Here is a 24685-nt window from a genome sequence, read left to right as displayed (position 1 = left end):
AAAAAAAACCCTACAGAGCACAGTTCTACTCTGACACACATGGGGTTGCCATGAGTCAGAATTGACTTGATGGCAACTGTTTTTTTCAATGTCCACAGGACAATCCATACAAAATCCTGATCCCTCAGTTCCTTGATCTCAGCTCTAATGACCTTTTTTTCAACTTCCCCTCAACTACCTACTCTTATAATATCAAGTCTGATATTCAGGCTGCACCCACCTGTATGGTGAGCTGGGTGTTCTGTGTCAATAGGCAGGGCATCCATTCTAATTGATCAGTACTCATGTTTTACACTCATTACATTATTATTAATATTTCCCCTGCCCATGATCACACCCTAAACCATGTTTAACTTTTTTCACTAAACTATTCTTCAACCTCACTAGAATCAATCCACTGACTTCATTTTCTTCAAATCTTCAGCCTCTCCTTCATCTCCATACTCAATCAGCTTAGAATTAATGCCCTTCATTTCAGTAAGATGTTGCCAAAAACTCTTGTCCCAGTGTCTTTTCATAGTCCCCGTTTAGGGTTTGCAAGGTACCACTTTCTCAGTGTCTCAGGCAAGCACTGTTAGAGAAAGTCACACGCTAAGTTATACTGATACCAATGTAAATTCATGATCCTTAGCCTCAAATTGGCCCTCAACACTGCCCAAAATCAATCCTTGGTGGTTTTCTAGTCAAATTGCTCTCCAGCTCTCTGCAGTCCTTTGTCACTCTTCTCCAATCTCAAGCCCCTTCCTCCTGTCCCTCCTCACTCTGACCAAATAAACTGGCCTTTAAGGTTTTCCTTTTTTCTTTATTAAAAAAAAATCAAAGTGATACATACTTATTATAACAGGAGAAACATCCAAGATGTATAAAGTGAAAGACATAACACCCCATCATTCAGCTCTATTTCCACTGCTCTGAGGAAATCACTGTTAACAACCAGATGTGTATTTCTTAACAAATTTCTCCAAACTTCTATGAACAAATACAAATATACAGAGACATATATATATAGGGAGTGTATCCTGTTCCTGCAGCAATGGTGTCATATTATAGATATTTCTCAGCAGTTTGCCTTTCTCATTAACAATAATAATAATCATGGATATTCCCCACCTTTGTCAATACATATCAATTATTGTAGAAACCAACCACACTTTGTTTAGCCTGTACGAAGCTCCAGGATTGTTTGGCTGCACAACGAGGCAAAGATCTCTCTATCAGAAAGAATTTCCGATTTGTGTATCTAACAAGGCAGAATAATGATTAACTCAAACACCTAAACTTTTTTTTATGTGAAGAGGCTTCAAATACAAAGAACTAGTTCTTGCAACATATTGAAATTTAGGTCAGGGCCCTTCCTCCACTGGAACAGTTTTGCTGCACTGAACCAGTCACATGAGATGGATCCATGTCAGTATCTTTCCCATGAATGAATATGTCTTTGGCTTTTTAAGATCATTTTAATTCAGACATTCACCATTTGATAAACATACTAATTATTTTTAGTTTTCTTGCCACTTCAAGCAAAGCTGTAATAAATATCCTGGAACATATGGTTTTACACACTGTCGCTTTTATTTTCCATAAGATAAATTTCCAAACTGGAATTCCTATGCCAAAGAGAATGGATTTTTTTATTTTAATAGATATGATCTGATTACATTCAGAAAACGTGCATCAGTTCACTCCTGCCAGAAGCAATGCAAGAGAATGCCTATTTCCCAGTCCCCATGATGACACAAGATGTGATTCCTCCCGGTTTTTTCTTTTGCCAATAATATATGTCAAGGTTCTCTAGAGAAATAGAACTATTTATATATATATATTTCATATATATGATTTATATGTTATATAAAACTATGTATATAATATATATGTTATGTATAAATAAAAGGATCCCTGGTGGCACAGTGGTTAAAGCACTCAGCTGCTAACTGAAAGGTTGATGGTTTGAACCCCCCAGCCACTCTGCTGGAGAAAGATGTGGCAGTACGCTTCTGTAAAGATTACAGCCTTGGAAACCCTATGGGGCAGTTCTACTCTGTCCTGTAGGGTCACTATGAGTCAGAATCAACTCAACAGCAATGAGTTTGGTTTTGGTTTGGTAAAGGTAAATACATATATATTTTATATGTATATAGAGAGAGAGAAAAGGGGAGGGATTTATTTTAAAGAACTAGTTCATGTAATTATGGGATTCTAGTAAATACAAAATCTATAGATCAGGCGACAGGCTGGAAATACCTACAGTCTGTGTCCCAAAATCCATAGGTTAGGAGGATTCTTGGAAGATGATGGCATAAACAGACCACTGTTCTGACCCTCCCATACAAATACAGCAAGGAATCGGTGCTCAGCTTTGAAGGACTCTTAATCGAGGAGCAGAGGAAAGCATCAGGGAACTACACACAGGCAAGAATCAACAAATCAACAAGTTGCATACAGCAGGAAAATCGCTTCTCCCACCATGCCTGCCCCTCTCCCCAGCCATGCAAGCCACCAGCTGCTGAGAACTGAGGTAGTGGCCACAGAAAAAGATCCTGCTTCCCTAACCACCACAGCCCCTGACTGTGCAAAGAGACAGGACCCCAAGCTTCTGCCCTAAAATCAACCAGGCAGACTTCCTCGGGGTCCGTTTGGAGTGTCCCAGCACCTCCCCTACCCAGACACTGTCAGTTGCAAGCCTACTGCAAATTGTTACAGAAGGCCTGTGCAATGGAGTCTGCTCTCATAGTCAACACTCTACCTGCCTCCTTGTGCACCCCATAGCTCTGGGCTCTGAAACTAACAGGACAGACCTCCTGGGGACTCAGGTCTGGTCTGTCTGCTCCCCTTTTTGGTTGGTGCTGAGGACTGCTGACTGATACTGCTGGGTACCAGGAAGCCAGTACCACAGCAAACATACTACGGGGAGGGGGGGCTCTGATAGCAACAAGGCAGACCTCCCTGGAGGTCCATTGGCAGTGTAACAGCCCCTCCCCCACCTGGACACCATCACCTGCAAAACTGCTGTGAATTGCTATGGAAGACTCCCACAGTGTAGTCTGCTCCCATAGTCCACACTCTACCTGCCTCCCTGTGCACTCCATAGCTCAGGCCTCTGAAACCAACAGGCCAGACCTCCCTGAGGATCAGTTTTGGTATCTCTGCACCCCCTTACAGCTGGCACTGAGGCCTGCTGACTGAGGCTGCTGTATGCTAGGAAATAGGCATCTTGAGTGGAGGCTACACCCACAGCCAACATACTATGGGGTTAGATCTGATAGCAACACAAGACAGACCTCCCTGGGGGTCCATTCAGAGTGTGACTACTCTTCCCGAACCAGTAACTGTCAGCTACTGGACGATAAGAACTCCTACAGAACATTCCCTACAGTGGAGTCAGGACGTGTGTCACCTAAGTGGAGACTGCTTCCCCAACAACCACAGGGCCAATGGCACTTTGAAACCAAAAAGACAGATCTCTCGGAGGTCCTTGTGGGGAGTGCCAGCCCCTTCTCCTCCTGAAACAGAGGAAAGTCTGACTGTGCTTCCCTTGAATGCCAGCTCAGATATAAGCAGCCCCCACACAGCAGGGAAGGAAACCTCAGGCAAAACCAGAGGGCAAGACCCAGCACCAAAGGTGCCTCATGGGCGTGTTTTCTGACTAAAAATGTGATTGCAGAAACAGAGAAGGGAAGAGAGTAATAACCAGAGAGAGGGCACAATATGTCACCTGAGTAGCTGTGACATCTGGTGGACAGACTGACCACAGCATGTTCTCTGGTGTGTTTGGGAGGGACTGAACATTGAAAACCAGGATCTGGAGCTTCCAAATCCTAATTAAACCAAGGAGGGAGAAAGAGCTATCACAGACAGGGAAAGGAAATGGTAAGCAAAGCTAAAGGCTCTGCCTGCCTAAGAGTTTCTTACAAAATGTAGTGCAGGCAAAAACACCAAAAACTGGTGAAAACTGAGAAAGGTGACACCCCAAAAAATTTCAATGACCCAACAAAAAATCACAAGACACACAAATAACAGAGAAACAATGGCTCTTCCAAATGAACATGACAAAGGGAGTGAAAGCACATCTAGGGATGACCAAATAATGAAAAAATTGGAAGAATATAATACAACAACATTAAACGTAATTAAAGAACTAAGGGAAAACATAGACAAAGAGCTTAAAAAACAAGGAAAACAATGCAAGAACGAAATGAGGATCTTAAAAAAGAGATATTGCAACCTAAAGGGATGATAACTGAAATGAGAGACACAGTAGAAGAACTTAATCAGACAGAAGAAAGAGTCAGTGAATTAGAGGATAAGACAGTTAAAATTACAGACACTGAAGAGCAACAAGAATGGAGGCTCAAGAAAGCTGAGCACAGTTTAATGAAATTATGGGACAACAACAAGAGACCTAATATATGCATTGTGGAAATTCCAGAAGGAGATGAGGGAGAGAAAGGAACAGAAAGGATATTTGAAGAAATAATGACAGGAAATTTCCCCAATCAAATGAAGGACATGAATTTACAAATCCAAGAATCTCAAAGAACCCCAAGCAGGATAAACCCAAAGAGATCTGCACCAAGACCCATCATAGGCAGGCTATCAAAAATTAAATATAAAGAGAGAATTCTGAAAGCAGTGAGAAGCAGTCACATACAAAGCCTCCCCAATAAGATTAAATGCCGATTTTTCCTCAGAACCATTGAAGGCTGGAAAGCAATGGAATGATATATTTAAAGTACCAAAAGGGGGAAAAAACTGTCAAACAATAATATTATACCCAGTGAAACTATCCTTCAAGAATGAGCGTGAAATTAAAACATTCCTAAACAAGCTGAAAGAGTTCATATCCACCAGACAGGCCCTACAAAAAATACTAATGAGAGTTTTGTAGATGGAAAGGAAAAGACACTAGAAAGTAATTCAAAGTTATACATAAAAAGAAATATCCCTTGTAAAGGAAAATATATGGACAAGTATAGCATTAGTAATAAGGTATTTATGCTTGGTAATTGTTTTGACCTTCATGTTTTTTAATAATGAATATATAAAAAGCAAGGATAAAATCACATTACCAAACCCAAAACCAAACCTGTTGCCATTGGGTCAATTCCAACTCATAGTGACAGGGTTTCCAAGGAGCAGCTGGTGGACTCAAACTGTCCATTTTGTTAACAGCCAAGCTCTGCATCACCAGGGCTCCAAATTAAAATTATATTACAGGGCACATGAAATATAAAGACATAATTAGTGATACCAACAACAAAAGGTGGGGAGGAGTAATGGGATAGATATAGATATAGATTTCTTGTTATGTTACTGATGTTGAGTAGGTACCAACTCACCCTAGAATGTTATAAATACAAGATATTAAGTGTAATATTCATGATAAGCACTAAGAAAATATATAAAAAATATACACAAAAGGAAAGGAGAAGGGAACAAAAAAGGCTCACTACAATAAACCAACAAAACACAAAAGCAACCAACAGTAAAGGACAAAGACAAATAAGGCTTAAGACACACAAAAACCAGATAACACAATGGGAGAAGTAAGTCACTTCTTATCAGCAATTAAAGTCACTGTAAATGGATTAAATGCTCTTATCAAAGGGCAGAGAGTGGTAGAATGGATTAAAAAAGGATGATCCAACTGTATGCTATTTACAAGAAACACACCTTAAACCCAAGGACGCAAATAGGTTGAAAGAGAAAGGATGGGGAAAAAGTATTCCATGCAAATAATAACCAAAAGGAAGCTGGGGTGGCAATCTTAGTATTACACAAAGTAGGCTTTAAGAAAAAATCTATTAGAAGAGATAAAGACGGAAATTACCATATTTTTACGAAAATAACGTGCACCTTCTGTGTTTGTTTGCTGGCCACACCCTCTCCTTGCAAGGTGTTTTTGTAAGAATGCCATGATAATTTTTTTTTACAGCAACATGTAGATGATTGGCATGGTGGCATTTATGAGGGTGCCTCATGGGGAGAGGGCGTGGCAACAAACACATGCAAAAGGCATACATTATTTGCACAAAAATATGGTATATAGTGATAAAAGGGCCAGTTAATCAAGATAATTTAACAATCATAAATATATACTCACCCATCATCAAGGCACCTAAATATATAAAGCAAACGCTGATAGAATTGAAGGTAGAAATAGACAGTACTATAGTAATGGTTGGAGACTTCAATACACCACTTTCAATATTGGACAGAACATCTAGAAAGAAGATCAACAAGGAAACAGAGGACCTGAATGACACTATAAACCAACTAGACTTAACAGACATATATAGAACACTCCATCCAAAAATAGCACAATATATATTCTACTCCAGTGCACATGGAAGGTTCTCTAGGATAGACCACATAGTAAGTCACAAAGCAAGTCTTGATAAATTTAAAAAGATTGAAATCATACAAACTATCTTCTCTGATCACAAAGGAGTTAAGCTAGAGATCAATAACAGAAAAAAACCTGAAAAATACACAAACATATGGAAATTAAACAATACACTATTAAACTGCCAATGGGTCAAGGAAGAATCAAAGGAGAAATCACAAATTTCTTAGAGTCAAATGAAAACGAAAGCATGACATACCAAAACTTATGGAATGCAGCAAAGGCAATAGTCAAAGGGAAACTTATAGAAATAAATGCCTACATGAAAAAAAGATCTCAAATTAGCAGCTTAACTTGACAACTCCAGGAATTAGAAAGAGAAGAGTAAACTAAGCCTAAACCTACCAGAAGTAAGGAAATAACAAAGATCAGAGCATAAAGAAATAAAATAAAAAATAAAAAAAATAGAAAGAATCAACAAAACCAAAATTGGTTCTTTGAAAAGATCAATAAAATTGGAAAAACATTAGCTAAACTGACAAAGAAAAAAAGAGAAAAGATGCAAATACCCAAAATAAGAAATGAAAGAGGGAACATTACAACTGACCCAATGGAAATAAAGAGAATTATGACAGATTATTATGAAAAACTGTACAGCAACAAACTAGATAACCTAGATGAAATGGATAAACTCTTAGAAGCACACAACCTACCCAAGCTAACTCAAGACAAAATAGAAAGTCTCAACATGCCCATAACAAGTGAAGAAGTTGAATCAATGATCAAAAACTTCTCAATTAAAAAAATAGTCCTGGACCAGATGGTTTCACTGGGGAAATCTACCAAACATTTAGAAAAGAATTGACACCAGCACTGTTTAAACTCTTCCAAAAGATAGAGAAGGAAGGAATACTCCCTAATTCATTCTATGAAGCAAACATAACCCTGATACCTAAACCAGACAAAGACGCCACAAGAAAAGAAAATTAGAAGCTAATATCTCTTATGAATATAGATGCAAAAATCCTCTACAAAATACTAGCTAACAGAATCCAACAGCATATTAAAAGAGTCATACAGCATGACCAAGTGTGATTTATTCCTGGAGTACAGGGATGGTTAACATTAGAAAATCAGTTGGTGTAATACATCATCAATAGAACAAAGGAAAATAACCACATGATCATCTCTATGGATGCAGAAAAAGCATTTGATAAAATCCAACATCCTTTCTTGATGAAAACTCTAAAGAAGATTGGAATAGAAGGGGCAAATCCTCAATATGATTCAGGGCATATAGGAAAAGCCAATAGCCATCATTATACTTAATGGAGAAAGACTGAGAACTTTCCCCTTGAAATTGGGAACAAGACAAGGGTGCCCACTCTCACCACTTCTATTCAATATTGTATTAAAAGTCCTAGCCAGAGCAATAAGACAATAAAAAGAAATAAAAGGTATCCAGACTGAGAAAGGAGAAGTAAAATTATCTCTATTCTCGGATGATATGATCCTATATATAGAAAATCCCAAAGAGTCCACAAGAAAACTTCTAGAGCTAATACAGGAAGTTAGCAAAGTTGCAGAGCACTAGGTCAACAAACAAAAATTAGCTGGGTTTCTATACACCAGCAATGAGATGCTGACAGTGAAATTAAGAAAAAAATTCCATTTACAATAGCATCTAAGAGAATGTGATTGTTAAGGTTGTATGTCAACTTGGCTGGGCCATGATTCTTAGTGGTTTGGTAGTTATGATGTAGTTTGGCAGTCATATAATGATTCAGTCACCTCCTTGATGAGATCTGATATAATGTCATCACCTTTACGACGGGATCTGCTGTGAATAGCCAATCAGTTGAAAAGGAGTTTCCTTGGGAGTATGGCCTACATCCAAAATAGTTGAACTTTCTGGCAAAGCTCACAGGCTTTTGCTCACTCTGGATCCTGCAGCTGGCTCCTGTTTATCTGACCTCTGGTTCTTGGGATTTGAGCTAATAGCTTGCCTTGCCAATCTTGGGATACATCAGCCTCCACAGTCTGGATCTTGGGTTGGCCAGCCCCTGCAGATACCTGAGTTGGGAGAAGCCTCCAGCCTTACCCATGGACTTGGAACTTTCCTGCCTCTACAACCATGTGAGCCATTTCCTTGATATAAATCTCTCTCTCTCTCTCTCACTTTCTTTCTCTCTCTCTGTATATATATATGTTGTTGTTAGGTGCCATCAAGTTGGTTCCGACTCATAGCCACCTTACGCACAACAGAATGAAATACTGCCTGGTCCTGTGCCATCCTCACAATCATTGTTATGCTTGAGCCCACTGTTGCAGCCACTGTGTCAGTGCATCTTGATGAGGGTCTTCCTTATTTTTTGTTGGCCCTCTACCAAGCATGACGTCCTTCTCCAGGGACTGATCCCTCCTGATAACATGTCCAAAGTATGTAAGACGTAGTCTCGCCATCCTTGCTTCTAAGGAGCATTCTGGTTGTACTTCCAAGACAGATTTGTTCATTGTTTTGGCAGTCCATGGCATATTCAATATTCTTCGCCAACACCTCAATTCACAGGCGTCAGTTCTTCTTTGGTCTTCCTTATTCATCCTCCAGCTTTCACATGCATATGAGGTGATTGAAAACACCATGGCTTGGGTCAGGCACACCTTAGTCTTCAAGGTAACATCTTTGCTTTTTAACACTTTAAAGAGGTCTTTTGCAGCAGATTTGCCCAATGTAGATATATACATGTACATACATACATACATATATACGAATATATGTATGTTTGTCTATACGTATGTATAGATGCTTCACTCGTTTTGCTTCTCTAGAGAACGCAGCCTAAGAGAATAAAGTACCTAGGAATATATTTAACCAGGGATGTGAAAGACTTATACAGTGAAAAATATAAAACATTCCTGAAAGAGATTAAAGAATACTTAAATAAATGGAAAGATGTTCCATGTTCATGGACTGAAAGACTTAATATTGTTAAGATGTCAATACTACTCAAAGCGATCTATAGATTCAATGCAACCCTGATCAAAATTCCAACAACCTTCTTTACAACAATAGAAAAACCAATCCCCAAAGTTGTATGGAATGGCAAAAGGCCCCAAATAGCTAAAGCAATGTTGAAAGAGAAGAACAAAGTAGGAGGACTCACACTTCCTGATTTTAAAACATACTATACAGCCACAGGGAGCCCTAGTAGCACAGTGGTTAAAGTGCTCAGCTGCTAACCAAAAAGTCAGTGGTTTGAAGCCACCAATCGCTCCTCAGGAGAATGATGTGGCAGTCTGCTTCCATAAAGATTTACAGCCTTGGAAACCCTGTGAGGCAGTTTTACTTTGTCCTATAGGGTTGCTATGAGTCAGAATTGACTCGACAGCAGTGGATTTTGGTATATAGCAACAATAATCAAAATAGCCTGATACTGGTATAACAATAGACACATAGGCCAATGGCATAGAATTGAGAGTACAGAAATAAACCTACACATCTATGGTCAACTGATTTTTGACAAGGGTGCTAAGTCCATTTGACGAGGAAAGAAGAGTCTCTTCAATAAATGGTGCTGGGGAAATTGGATTCCCACGTGCAAAAAATGAAACCAAATCCAAGCCTCATATCATACACAAGCATAACTGCAAAATGGATTAAGGACCTAAATGTGCAGATTAAAACCATAAAATTCTTAGAAGAAAAAGAAGGGGCAATGCCGTCAGGCTTAGCTTTTAACAATGGATTTTCTAATACCAAAAACAGAGACAGCAAAAACAAAATAAATAAATAGGACTTCATAAAAAGTAAAAACTTTTGTTCATCAAAAGACTACCAAAAAAGCAAAAAGACAAGCTACTGACTGGGAGAATATCTTCAGACATATATCCAATAAAAATCTAATAACCAAAATATATATAAAACTTCTACAACTTAACAACAAAAAAATAAATAATCCAATCATAAAATGAGCAAAGGACTTGAATAGACATTTCAGAGGACATTCAAAAGGCCACCAAACACATGAAACGAAGCTGAACATCATTAGCCATCAGAGGGATGCAAATCAAAACCAAAGTGAGAGACAATTTCACTCCCACTAGGATGGCTGAGATTAAAACATAAATAAAAACAGAAAATAACAAATGTTGGCAGGGATATTAGAAATTCGAACCCCTATCCATTGCTGGTGGAAATGCAAAATGGTACAGCCATTGTGGAAAACAGTGTGGTGGTTCCACAAAGAACTAAAAATAGAACTACCATATGACCCAGTAATTCCACTCATAGGTATATACCCAAAAGACTTGAAAGCAGAGACTAAGAAAGAGACTCGTACACCAGTGTTCACTGCAGCACTATTCACAATAGCCAAAAAGTGGAAACAACCTAAATACCCATCAACAGACGAACGGGTAAACAAATGTGGTACAAACATACAATGGAATACTACTCAGCCAGCAAAAGAAATTAAGTCTTGATACATGCTACAATATGGATGGAGCTTGAAGACATTATGCTTAGTGAAATAAGTCAGTCACAAAAGGGCAAATATTATGTGACCTCACTTATATAAAAAGACAAGAAAAGGCAAACGTATAGAGAACAAAGTGTATTAGTGGTTACCAGGGGTGGGAGGGAAAAGGAAAGGGGGGGTTAACGGTGATGGAAGTATTGTATTGATTAAGGGTAGAGTCACACAGCCAATTATTGTAACTGCTGTCAATAAATTGTACACCTGTAAAAAGTTGAATTGACAAAAGTTGTGTCATAGATATATTTACAACAAAGACAAAAAAAAAAAACTGCTGAGGCTGTTTATGTACAACCAGAAACCTCATGGGATTTGGTTCCTTAGTTTGGAGGTTTAAGGACATAGTTTCATGGGACATCCCCATTAATTGGCCTAATAATGTGTTTATTGCTTCTGCTCTACTCCTAGTTCATTACATAGTGCCTGAGGTCATAAAAGCCTGTAAGCGGCCACCCAAGGCACAACAATTGGTCTCTGTTTGCCTGGAGCAACAGAGGAAGAAGGAGAGTCAGGAACAGGAGGATATGCAATATGTGGCTAATTGCCTCCATGAACAACTGCCTCCTTTGCCATGCAACCAGAACTGAATGGTTCCTGGCTACCACTACTGAACAATTTGATCAAAGATTCTGTAGAAGAATCCTGATCAAAAGGGAGAAAATCCAGAACAGAATTTCAAGTTCTTATTAATTCAAAGCTTCCTGAAACCATAAAGGTTGGATGAACCCTTGAAGCTATTGCCCTGAGATAATCTTTAAACCTTAAACCAAAAATATCCCCTGAAGTTTTCTTAAAACCAAATGACAGTTTAACTAGTAAAAAAAATGTCTTCCTTGAGTGTTATGCTCTTTCAGGAACTATCTCTATGGGATCAAATTGATAACAGCCACTGGAAAGATTAGATAGGAACTTTAGGGGGCAGTGACTTTATGTTAATGGGAAAGGAACAACTCAGAAAAGGAGGGTAAGAATGGCTGAACAACCTGAAGGATGTAATCAATGTCACTAAATGGTACATGTAGAAACTGTTGAATTGGTGTATGTTTTGCTGTGTATATTCTCAACAACCACAACAAAATAAATAAATTTTTTTTAAAAACCCATAGGTCAGGTGACATGAAGAGTGAAGAGAGTTCTGGCAAGGTGTCTATTTATAGTCTTGAGGCAGAATACACCCTAGGGAAAACTCCCTTTTTCCTCTTAAGGCTTTCAACTGATTGGTTGAGCTACCTACATTATGGAGGGTAATCTGCTTTATTTAAGGCCAACTGATTTAATGACGTGTAACTACTTCATAAGAGCAAATAGACTAGTGTTTGAGTAAACAACTGGGCACCATACCCTAGAAAGCTGACACATAAAGTTAACTGTCACTATGTATATATTTGGAGCCCTGCTGGTGCAATGTCAATGAGTTTCATTGTGTGTGTGTGTGTGTGTGTGTGTGTGTGTGTATGTTTGTGTGTATATACGGAGCCCTGGAGGCGCAGCTGTTAAGTGATAGGGTTGCTAACTAAAAGATTGGCAGTTCAAATCTACCAGCTGCTCCCTGGAAACCCTATGGGGTAGTTCTACTCTGTCCTATACGGTCGCTATGACTCGGAATCACCTTGACGGCAATGGGTTTATGGGTATATATATATATGTATATATATTTATATGTATATGTGTATGTATATATGTATATACAGGCAGTCCCCCCATAATACGAATGAATTCCGTTCCTAAGTCTGTCTTTAAATTAAATTTGTATGTAAGTTCAAACAGGTACAGTTTGTATCTAATGTTAGTTAGCCACATGTTTGTCTTAGTATATAGTATATAGTGTATCTTTCTATGTACAAAAGTCATTAAAGAAACACTTCCAGATACACTAAAACATCTTTAACATAATAATACAGTAATAGTAATAATAGTGTTCTGATGCAGTAGCGCCCATTTGTTATTACAAACCATTGTATGTACCTTGAATATTTTATATTATAGGTTTTACGGGGTTGGTTAATAACTATGGGTTGTACATAAGTTGAATGTTTGGAACCTGGGTACTGCCTGTATATGGCAGTGGTGGTTCAGTGGTAGCAGAGAGACCCAGGTTAGACTCCCGGCCAATATACCTCATATGCAGCCATCACCTGTCTATCAGTGGAGGCTTGCATATTACTACGATGCTTAAACAGATTTCAGCAGAGCTTCCATACTAAGAAAGACTAGGAAGAATGGCCATTTTTCCTACCTGCACTTTCAGGCCCCAATTAGATAAAGTTTCGGATGAGAGGAGAGATTCCAAGAGCAAGGAATACAGAAGGGAGTTGGTATGAATTACCAAGCCTTTCGGCCAGGTTTGCTGAAGTGAGAGTTCTAAGCCAGGCGGACCCATGCCCTGATTCCCATCTGGCTGCCCTCAGAGGAAACCAGTGTTCCCAGGCTCCCACAGCATAGGAGGGTAAAGACAGAGGCATGGCAAGTTGAAGAATGCGATCCAGAAAACACATTTCAGTTCCTGAGCCCCAGCGTGATATGGGGAGGAGTCAGATGTTTCTCCTGCCTACAATCACGAAGACGTGGGACACTGAGTGCTTTAACCCAGAAGAAGTTTCACAGACTGAAGTGGGGAGAGGGGAAGAGGACACAGACCTGTGACCCTGCCCACAGGGGTTTGCTGGGGTTATCTTCACAAGATTCAAATGAAACAGAATTATACCATCATGAAAGATATTTTGGAAAAAAATTTGAATAGGATTCCTTTCAAAATAATGATTAAAAATAACTTAGAATCAGTTGAGGTAAGCACGGGAACTGAAGTAATGGGCAACATTTGACGGCAACAGTGATTTTACCAAACACCATCTCAAGGCTGATTGTAAGCGTGGCTCCAGGAAAGAAAGAAAATATGGTTTTTGTCACCTATTGAGACTACTCCACGGCTACTAACAACAACAACAACATTGAGAATAAATTACAATAAAAAAGTAGAGCAGTACTTTTGGTGTGGCTTTAATTAGAAATTTAAATTTTCAGTACTGAAATATTTTATACTTTTACCCACGATCATAGGATATAAAACTGAGTAAAGCAAAGTAAATTAGATGTATTTTAATTAGTTTTTGTCATTTGTCTTAGCAAGTCTGCTTAGCAACTCTGCTTTGTCATTTGTTTACACCAGCACCCTCTAATAACATTAGTAGCCAATAGTGAAGATGTTTATTGCCACATTCTTTACCGGGCTTGAAATAAATTTGTTCATATAATTTTACACTTTGACCAGATTCCTTCTTCAAATCTTAGCAAAGATGGGAAAGAACACAAGGAGAGAGAGAGAAAGGAGAAGCATGGAGGGAGAGAGGGAAGGAGGAAGAAAGAAGAGGGAGAGAGAAAGAGAGAGAAAGTGAATTTGGGAAAAGATTCCCATTTAAAATGTATTTCCTCTTTATGTTCATTAAAAGAATAAAATAAACATCTTATTATTAACTTAGTGTCAGATGATTGCTGTATGAGTGGCAATGGAGAGCACAGCTACTTCAGGTCCCCAGAGTAAGGCAATGGAATGCTTCCCAGCATCGTCTTCTCTGAGCACGTTGACCTCACTGCCTATTCTTGGCAGAAACAACAAGGGAAGGCACTATAATGTGAAGACCACATTAGCCTGAAGTCACTAACATCTGCTCCTGCTTACCGTTGTCAAGGCAATCTTGCATATGTTATCTGCACAACAACCCTGTGGTTCGGGCAGGAAAAACATTATTACCAGCCTCATTTTACAGTTGGGGTGGGGTGAGAACATAAAAAGTGCCATCTTTTGACCTCCTTCTCTTCGTGTTTCACAGCCTGATCGCAGGTATTTAAATGGAATGTTTCACACTCCTTCTCTTTGAAAAAGCATCAATTTAGGACAGTATACTTGGGGAAAAGAAGGCTCCCTAAGGTCCCTCAGCCCCTTACCTCTCACCTACTCCTAATCATTCCCCCCCTCCCCCACTGCAACTACATCTCTGTGCCTTCGTGGAGCTTACATAACAGGGGCAAAAGCTGAGATTCAAAGAATGAGAAGATGCCATTCAGGCAAACAGCCAGGAGATGTGCATGCCACGCAGGAAAGAGTTTCTTGATACTCAGGAACAGGAGGCAGATACCCATATGGCTTGAACTTAGTTTACTCTGGAGAGAGACGAGGAGGTAAGACTGGAGAGATGGGGTTGTCATCAGATCTCGTAGAGCATTGGAGGTCATGGCAGAGCTCAAATTTTATTCTAAATATAATATAAAGAGAAGTTTAAATTTTATGCAAGTAAAAAATGACAAATCTGACATGTGTAGGGAGGCACTAGTTTATAGTCCAAGGTCTGAAATCAGACCATTCAAATTCAAATAAAATTTCTAACATTTACTAAATGTGTGAAAGAAAGCATGGTATTTAATACTCACAAATATCAGTTCCCTCATTTGTAAAATAAATAAGTGGTAAAGTAAAAGAGTAAAAGTGGTTATAGACAAATGATGAAATGAAAGAGCTGAAAGAAGATTTTAAAGGGCAACCGAGAAGATGAAGTAAAGTATTATAATGAAACGTGCAAAGACCTGGAGTTAGAAAACCAAAAGGGAAGAACACGCTTGGCATTTCTCAAGCTGAAAGAACTGAAAAAAATTCAAGACTCGAGTTGCAATATTGAAGGATTCATTGGGTAAAATATTGAACAACGCAGGAAGCATCAAAAGAAGATGGAAGGAATACACAGAGTCACTGTACCAAAAAGAATTGGTTGACATTCAGTCATTTCAGGAGGTAGCATACAGTCAAGAACCAATGGTACTGAAGGAAGAAGTCCAAGGTGCACTGAAGGCACTGGCAAGAAACAAGGTTCCAGGAATGGACGGAGTATCAATTGAGATGTTTCAACAAAGGGATGCAGTGCTGAAAGTGCTCACTCGTTTACACCAAGAAATTTGGAAAACAATTATCTCTAACCGACTGGAAAAGATCCATATATGTGCCCATTCCAAATAAAAGTGATCCAACAGAATGCAGAAATTACTGAGCAATATCATTAATACCACATGCAAGTAAAATTTTGCTGAAGATAAATTTCAAAAACAGTTGCAGCAGTGTATCGACTGGGAACTGTCAGAAATTCAAGGCAGATTCAGAAGAGGACATGGAACGAGGGATATCATTGTTGATGTCAGATGGATCTTGGTTAAAAGCAGAAAATACCAGAAAGATGTTTACCCATGTTTTACTGACTATGCAAAGGCATTCGACTATGTGGATAAACACAAATTATGGACACCGTTGCAAAGAATGGGAATTCCACTTAAATGTGCTCATGAGGAACCTATACATAGGCCAAGAGGCAGTCATTCAAACAGAAGAAGGGGATACTTCGTGGTTTAAAATCAGGAAAGGTATGTGTCAGAGTTATATCCTTTTACCATACTTATTCAATCTGTATGCTGAGCAAATAATCTGAGAAGCTGGACTATATAAAGAAGAACACGGCATCAGGATTGGAGGATGTTATGGACTGAATTGTGTCCCCCCAAAATGTTTGTCAACTTGGCTAGGCCATGATTCCCAATATTATGTGGTTGTCTACCATTTTGTAATCTGATTTGATTATCCTATGTATTGTAAATCCTAACCTCTATGCTGTTAATGAGGCAGGATTAGAGGCAGTTATGTTAATGAGACAGGACACAATCTACAGGATTAGGTTGTATCTTGAGTCAATCTCTTTTGAGATAAAAAAGAGAAGCCATTAGAGAGGAGGGGGACCTCCTGCCACCAAGAATGAAGAACCAGGAGGGGAGCATGTCTTTTGGACCCAGGGGTCCCTGCACTGAGAAGCTCCTAGACCAGGGGAAGACGGATGAAAAGGACCTTTCCCCAGAGCTGACAGAGACAGAAAGCCTTCCCCTGGAACTGGCACCCTGAATTCAGGCTTCTAGCCTCCTAGACTGTGACAGAATAAATTTTTCTTTGTTGAGGCCATCCACTGTGGTATTTCTGTTATAGCAGCACTAGATAACTAAAACAGAAGAAGACTCATTAACAATCTGTGATATGCAGATGACACAACCTTGCTTATTGAAAGTGAAGAGGACTTGAAGCACTTACTGATGAAAATCAAAGACTACAGCCTTCAGTATGGATTACACCTCAACATAAAGAAAATAAAAATTCTCACACCTGAACCAATAAGCAATATCATGATAAATGGCAAAAATACTGAAGTTGTCAAGGATTTCATTTTACTTGGATCCACAATCAACATCCATGGAAGCAGCAGTTAAGAAATCAAATGACATATTGCATTGGGCAAATTTGCAGCAAAAGACCTCTTTAAAGTGTTGAAAAGCAAAGATGTCACTTTGAGAATTAAGGTGCCCCTGACCCAAGCCATGGTATTTTCAGTCACCTCATATGCATATGAAAACTGGACAATGAATAAGGAAGACAGAAGAAGAATTGATCCCCTTGAATTACGGTGTTAGTGAAGAATATTGACTATACCATGGACTGCCAGAAGAACGAACATATCTGTCTTGGAAGAAGTACAGCCAGAATGTTCCTTAGAAGCAAGGATAGCAAGACTTTGTCTCATGTAATATGGACATGTTATCAGGATGGACTAGTCCCTGGAGAAGGACTTCATGCTTGATAAAGTAGAGGGCCAGAGAAAAAGAGGAAGACCCTCAACAAAATGGACTGACACATTGGCTGCAACAATGGGCTCAAGCATGGCCTTGATTTTGAGGATGGCACACAACTGGTCAGCGTTTCATTCTGTTGTACATATGAGTCAGAACCAACTTGATGGCACCTAACAACAACAACATTTCTAAACTAAGGAGCCCTGGTGGTGCAGTGGTTAAGTGCTCAGCTACTAACTGAAAGGTCCACAATTCAAAGTCACCAACTGCTGCTCCATGGGAGAAACTACTCGGCAATCTGCTCTTGTAAAGATTACAGCCTAAGAAACCGTATGGGGCTGTTCTACTCTGTCATATAGGGTCGCTGTGAGTCAGAATAGACTCAATGGCGCACAATAGCAATATCTCTAAACCACACCTCTCCTCTGAGCAACAGACCCTTGTGTACAATTCTCTACTTGACTTCTCCACGTAGATGTCTTATAGGCATTTATCAAACTCAACTTGCTCAAAATAAAATTCATTATCTCCTCCTCCCCAAATAGTCCTCTTCTAAGGTTCCTCATCTCAATGAGTGGCATCATCGTCCATCATTTATACAAGCCTGGATGACTTCTCCCTCTTCTTCATTCTGCCCACATTCAGTCTTCAACTGACTTCTAAATATCTCTTAGGTCCATCCATCTCTTTCCATTTCCACTGCCACTAACCTAGTCCAAGACATTGCAATTCTTACCCAGACCTGCTCAGAAGTCTTCCTACACTCATTCTTTGCTCATTCGATCAAGTTCTAAAGATATAGCCAGAGTGAGTTTTTTTTTTTTCAAAAACATAAACTCCACCACCTGCCAGCTTACAATATTTTAACATCTTCTCATTAATCTTAGGATAAGAATCCTTGACATGGCCTACATAGTCCTACATGTTTTAGTCCCTACTGACCTTCCTGTATAGCCTCTGCTCACACTACTGCTTCCCATGACTCCAATTACACTGGTTTACATTCAATTCCTCATCCCTTTGCCACCACCCACACCACAGCCTATCAGCAAATGCTTCTGGTACTGTTTTGCAAGATACATCTTGAATCCAAACACTTCTCATCATTTGCATTTTTAGAATCCTAATCAAAGCTACTATCATCTTTCATCAGGAGTATTACAACAGCCTACTAGGTGGTCTCTCTCTCTGCTTCTTCTCTTGCTCCATTCAATCCATTTTCCAAACAATCACAAGCCAGCAAGAAGGCTTACAGCATAAATCTAATTACACTACTCACTTGCTAAAAACCTTCCAACAGCTACCCATTGCAATTAGAATAAAATCCAAAGGCTTCACTGCTGGCCACAAGGTCCTGATTGATTTGCTCCTTGCCTGCCTCTCTGTCCCCATCCTCTACCATTGTCCTCCTCTTGCTCTATATTCTAGTCACAGTGACCTTCTTTGTAACCTTCTATGTTTCTCTCTCAAGGATTTTTTCTTGCTCTTCCTTATGGTGGAATGCTTTTCTAAGTCCCTAAATGGCTCATCTCTGCAAAACTGGACAATAAAAAAGAAAGATCGAAGCACTGACACATTCAAATTGTGGTTTTGGCAAAGAATACTGAATATACTGTGGACTGCTAGAAGAACAAACAAATCAGTCTTGGAGAAGGTACAGCCAGAATGCACCTTAGAAGCGAGGATGGTGAGACTTTATCTTGCTTACTTTGGACATGTCATCATGAGCGACCAATTGCTGGACGTCATGCTTGGTAAAGTAGAGGGTCAGTGAATAAGAAGAAACCTTCTATGAGATGGATTGACACAGTGGCTGCGACAGTGGATTCAAACATAGCAATGATTTTGAGGCTGGTGCAGGACCCGGCAGTGTTTCATTCTGTTATACAGAGGGTCGCTATGAGTTGGATCTGACTCGACAGCACTTAATGACAACTGACCACTTTCCCTCTCCTAACAAGTTATTTCATTGCTTGACTTTATTTTCTATATAGCACTTATGACTGCTCAGAATTTTCCAATGGCTTCCCATTTCACTCACAGCAAAGTCCCCACCATAGCCCACAAGGCCACACATGATCTGGCTGCCTTTTCCTCTTTGATCTCATTTCCTACCTGTCTCCCCCTCACTCTGCTCTAGCCATACTAGTTTCCTTACTGTTTCTCTAATATCCCAAGCCCTGGCTTAACTCAGGAACCTTGAATGTGCTGTTCCTTCTGCCTGAACAGTCTCATCCATAAATCTACATGGAGTAATCTAGTTTCAGTCTCCGCTCAAGTATCACTTAACACACAGATCTTCCTTGGAGACCCTAATTGAAATAGCACTCCACCTCCACCCCATCACTGTCTATCCCTCACCTTTTATTTCCCTCAAAACACTTCATTGCTTGACATGTTAAATATTTATTTTTAAATTGTCTATTTTCTCCCAACTAGAATGTAACATCCACTAGAGCAGGAATTCTGTTTTCTTCACTGCTGTTTTCATTGTTCTTAGAAAAGTAAACCAAACCAAATCAGTTGACATGGAGTAGATTTCAACTCATGGCAACCCCATGTGTGTCAGAGTAGAACTGTGGGTTTTCAGTGGCTGATTTTTCTGAAGTAGATCACTAGTCCTTTCTTCCAAGGTGTCTCTGGCAGACATGAACCTCTGATCTTTAGGTTAGCAGCTGAGCTCATTCACTGTTTGCACCACCCAGGGACTAAACAGTTTCTTATAAAATAAATGAACTATCTGAAATTATCTTATTAATTTATGTGTCTAAGTCTTTGTCTCCACCACCTTCCCCACATTTAAGCTCCTTGAAGACACAGCTGTTTAGGGGAAAAGGAGGTTAATTCAACCACATTTACAAATCGTAACAGATTTATCTTCTGTGTTTAAACCTTCCCAGTCACTTTCTCTAAAGAGACTCCACTCCCAACAGTCACGGTTATTTCCAGTCATTTGCTATTACAAATCGTGCAGCCTTGAATGGCCTTGCGCGTACGCCTTTACTCATTTTCATCGGTGTATCTTTCGAATACATTTCTAGAAGTGGAATCGCTGGGTCAAAGGGTTAATGGACCTCCACGTGGTTCACACCATTTTGGATCTCCACCAGCAATGCATGAGAATGCCTGTTTCACCACAACCTCGCCTGCCAACTGAGCGTTATCAAGCTTTGGGCTTTCTGCCAATCTGATACTTGAGAAACGGCCCCTGCTAACAGAACCTTTCCTTTCCCCGCCCCACCCCCAGCAAAGACAGTTTATCTCCAGGTCTTGGGGCGCGCGCTACCTGCGAGCAGACCCGGAGCCGGACGGGAGCGCTTTCCCGCGCTGAGGGTGCTCCTCTTCCGCTCCTCAACGCGCCGCCAAGTTACTTTCGCGCGGGCTGCGGGGGCTGGGCACCCTTGCGCAATTTGCCTGAAAGAGGAAGCACAGAAAGGGCTTAAGTAAACACTTAGGCAGGCTGTTGCAAAATAAATCCGGTTTTCTGGACTCATCATTTGGCCACAAGACCCTTATCCCCAAATATATCGAGGCTACAAAGACGGGTCAATTCTCCTGGCATCCTACTAAGGGATCGGCACGGCGTAGGTAGGGGAGGGATGAAAGAGGAAGGCGCTACTTTCCCCAGAATTAACCAAAATATATATATATATATATTTTTTTTTTTTTCTTCAAGGTTTTGGTGTAGAGGAAAAATGAGAGGAAACAAGGCACAGACCCAAAGAGTTGGGAAAAGAGCCCCTGAATTTCATGAGTCTTTTATCCAGGGGCTTTTTTTCCCCCCTCAACACAGGAGTCTGACTTGCACCTCGATGCAACGGCTCGCCTGAGCGCCTTACGTCTGCGCGCTACGTGTGAAGGGCAGGGCTGACACCACTTCCTCCCGGAGGAAGTGGACCTCAAGCTCCGGTGGCGCCCAGCGTACGGCGTCTCCATCCCCTGCTGGTGCCCGGACGCCGCCCTGTGCCCGCCTTCGCGCCCTGCGGCCGCCCGCGCACCCCGCCGTCCGAATCCCCGCACCGCCGTCAAGGTAAGCGACACCCGCCGGCGCGGGGGCACTTGGGGTGCTGCAGCCCCAGGCCCTAGGGGCTCTTACTGGACCATGTGTCCAGCCCGTCGAGTCCAAGGCCGGCCCAGCCCCCAGCACTGGCCGCCGTGGACGCGCGCTCCCTACTTGGCCCTCGAGGGACGCAGGTCTCCCGGGGCCCTTCTGCAGTTCTCCACAATTGACCCAGCCCGCGCGGCGGTTTGGGGCTCGGGCTCGCCTTCCCCGCGATCTGTTTCATCAGATTTGACAAAATTTCCTGCCCAGGAAGTTGCTACAAGGTCACACACGGAACCAGCATGAACCCTCGCCTGTCCAACACGTCCAGGAGCCCCAACCTGACTGAATCTGGAGGAATTTCTGAGACATTTTAGGGCATTGTAGATTAAATATAAGACGTGTGAGAATTTGATAGTGTTGATCACAGTTTGACGAATCTTTAAATCTTTAAAATCTTTAAATCTTTAAAACTTCCAGACAGCTGTTTCTTCTTTTTAAAAATAACTTTCGCCCCCTAGTTATTTCCCTTTTCATTTAAAAATAAGATAGAGGAAAGATTTGGACGCCAGGCACCAGTTCCGAATTTAGCATGGAGTGAATACGAAGAGAGCTGCTTTATAGCATGACGGAAACTATCCGGAGTGCCCTTATCTCCGGAAGGACTGGGTGCTGCTGAAGACCTTGCCAGGTGTACCTCATATTTTCCTTCTGGGAAGATAATTCTTAGAATTCATGTCATTGTGGAACTCTAAATGTGTTGATGTGTCCTAGCGCTACTCAGCAAAGGGTGCAAAAAGAAGTTTTAGTGTGATCATTAGAGAGAAATTCTAGAAAGATACATAGGAGCCCTGGTGGTGCAGTGGTTAAGTGGGCTTGGCTGCTAACTGAAAGGTGTTGGTTGGAATCCACCAGCCCCTCCCTGGGAGAAAAGAGAAAAAACCTGGTCATGTGCTGCCATAAAGATTATACGGCCTAGAAAACCCTATGGGGCAGTTCTACTCTGTCATGTTGGGTTGCTAGGAGTCAGAACCTACTGGAAGGCATGCAACAATATCAAGAGAAAGGCGTATAGGGAAAAGGAACACCGATCGGTTTGTTACTCCCCAAGATAGTGTTTCTAGTGGTACAACCCTTTCGTGAACCATTTATTTTCTGCTTTGAATTTTTTGCTAATGCCATCAGTTTTCATTAATGGAAGCTTGCTAAATCTTTGCGTGTGTTTGAATTTTGGGTAGGTAGTATGGATTTTTTTTCTTGTCCCCTCCGACAAGCCTCCCCTAAGTGTTCAGTGGTCCATATGAAGTACCACTAATTATACCCCAGAGTCCCCACCGGGGTCTGTTGGTACATATGTGTAACAACTAGAAATTCAGACACCTCACACAATACCCTGTAAAAGCAGTAATTTACGGCACCCGCCTGTTTCTTCTGTTTCAAACAGTCGTAAAAGCCCTTGCCTTTTGGCAGCACGCACTGTCAGTGGTGCGCAGCTTCCCGATAAACCTTCAGAGGCAGGAAAAGTACTTGGTCGCTAGAAGTACCCATGAGCATGAAAGGGTTATTACAATGTGATTTAAACAAAGACAAGAGCACTAGCTACTAATTTTAAATTCTGGGTCTCTAAATCAAAAATTCAGAAAGGGAACCTTTGTCCTTTTGAATAAACGTCTAGTGGCAATTCTCTCTTCTCACTGAAATACTGGGATAGCACATGGGCAGTATTATGATAATGTTGGCTAGCAAAGTTAACAGAAGATTTACCAAGAAATCCTCTGTAATGTCTTCCAGATGGTATTTCCTGTCTACTCAATCTGCTATGAAAGACCTGAGAAATTTAATGTCATCTTCAAATTATTAGTACTTTGTCATTTTCACACTACTAATAATACTTATGTATTTTCTCAATATTAGGGAGTCTTGGATTCTGGTTTCATATCTGCCACTAACTAGACATTACTTACCTTCATTAAGTTGTTTAACCTCTCTAGACTTCAGATAATTTATCAGTAGAGTGAGATTATTGGATTAGATTATTTCTGTCATTAAATAGCAATTGAAGAAGTGCTATAATTCTTTGAACTTGTCCTGTCTGGAATCCTGGATAGTTAGAATTGCTGATCACTAATAAAAAAAAGAATGGAGAAAATAATAATGATAATAGATTTTGTTAAATTCTGAAATAGCAACACTTTGGAGGTCTTTGGTTTCTGAGAAGTTCTTCTCAAAATAGAGTCACTTTCTGGCCTGTGAGTAAAATGACAAATTTCTATTCTATCAAAAAACTCACATAGGGAATTCATGTGCCCAAGCTTGGGCAGATCAATATTACATTTCAAAATTCCTCATTTGCTCTTTCTCAGAAACATAACTTTGTAATGTAGATTACTTTATGGTGTTACTTATTGTCATAGTTATCTAGTGGTACCATTCTCCTACTCCATCGGAGTGACAACTCCACCCTTAGAAACACCAGAGGCTATGGCTCCACCCTTTGAAACCCCTGAGGTCTTGGCCATACCTTTTGGGACTGAGGCATCTCGGCTTCTTGTGTCCCTTGTTTCTTTAGCTTCTGCTTCTGTTTCCTGTGGCCTTTTGGCCCTTGGGCCTCATGCCTGCATCTGCCCTGCTGGGGCAAGCGTTCCAAAGCTCTGTAGCTCCACCGATAAGTGCCCAGAGGCACCCCACTCCGCCAGGAAGCCTCCTGCACACGGGCACTCAGCTCCCTTGCTCCGTGGGTCAGCAAGCCTAGCTCCACCAATAAGTGTCCGGAGGCACACCACTCCGCCAGGAAGCCTCCTGCACACAGGCACTCAGCTCTCTTGCTCCGTGGGTCGGCTCCAGTGCCATCTCGCACTGGTCTCCTGGTTCTGCTGCTGTTGGTTCTCTGCTGCTGCCGCTTCTCTGCTGCTGCTGGTCCTCTGTCACTGCCGCATGTCTATCCATTCACAGTTTTAAAACTGTTTCCACATTTTAGGTATCTGTTAGAGCAGCACCCCACTCTCTCGGTACCAAATTCTGTCTTAGTTATCTAGTGCTGCTATAACAGAAATACCACAAGTGGATGGCTTTAACAAAGAGAAATTTATTTCTTCACAGTAAGGCTGAAAGTCC

At 40.7% G+C, this 24685-nt stretch overlaps 2 protein-coding genes across 4 annotated transcripts in view; one reads left to right on the top strand and one right to left on the bottom strand.

The window, feature by feature from the left end:
- LOC111821282 (zinc finger X-linked protein ZXDB-like) overlaps nucleotides 1-24110 on the bottom strand; it is a 46816-nt gene extending 22706 nt beyond the window's left edge. Inside the window, exons 1-4 of the mRNA XM_023735081.1 lie at nucleotides 24093-24110; nucleotides 22990-23105; nucleotides 21382-21806; nucleotides 20816-20876 (exon numbers count right to left, since the gene is read on the bottom strand). Coding sequence (XP_023590849.1) covers nucleotides 20816-20876; nucleotides 21382-21806; nucleotides 22990-23105; nucleotides 24093-24110 — 620 coding nt within the window. The remainder of the gene's footprint in view (nucleotides 1-20815; nucleotides 20877-21381; nucleotides 21807-22989; nucleotides 23106-24092) is intronic.
- Nucleotides 20186-24685, top strand: part of APBB1IP (amyloid beta precursor protein binding family B member 1 interacting protein) — a 165694-nt gene continuing 161194 nt past the window's right edge. For 2 of the 3 annotated variants that reach the window (XM_023735011.1, XM_023735013.1), the window contains exon 1: nucleotides 20186-21559. The gene's annotated coding sequence lies outside the window, so the exon portion shown is untranslated. The remainder of the gene's footprint in view (nucleotides 21560-24685) is intronic. The other variant, XM_023735014.1, reaches the window with a different exon arrangement.

The sequence above is a fragment of the Trichechus manatus genome, unplaced genomic scaffold (assembly GCF_000243295.1).
Source record: "Trichechus manatus latirostris isolate Lorelei unplaced genomic scaffold, TriManLat1.0 scaffold00075, whole genome shotgun sequence".
NCBI classification, from domain to species: domain Eukaryota; kingdom Metazoa; phylum Chordata; class Mammalia; order Sirenia; family Trichechidae; genus Trichechus; species Trichechus manatus.
This window is presented reverse-complemented; position numbering and strand designations above follow the sequence as displayed.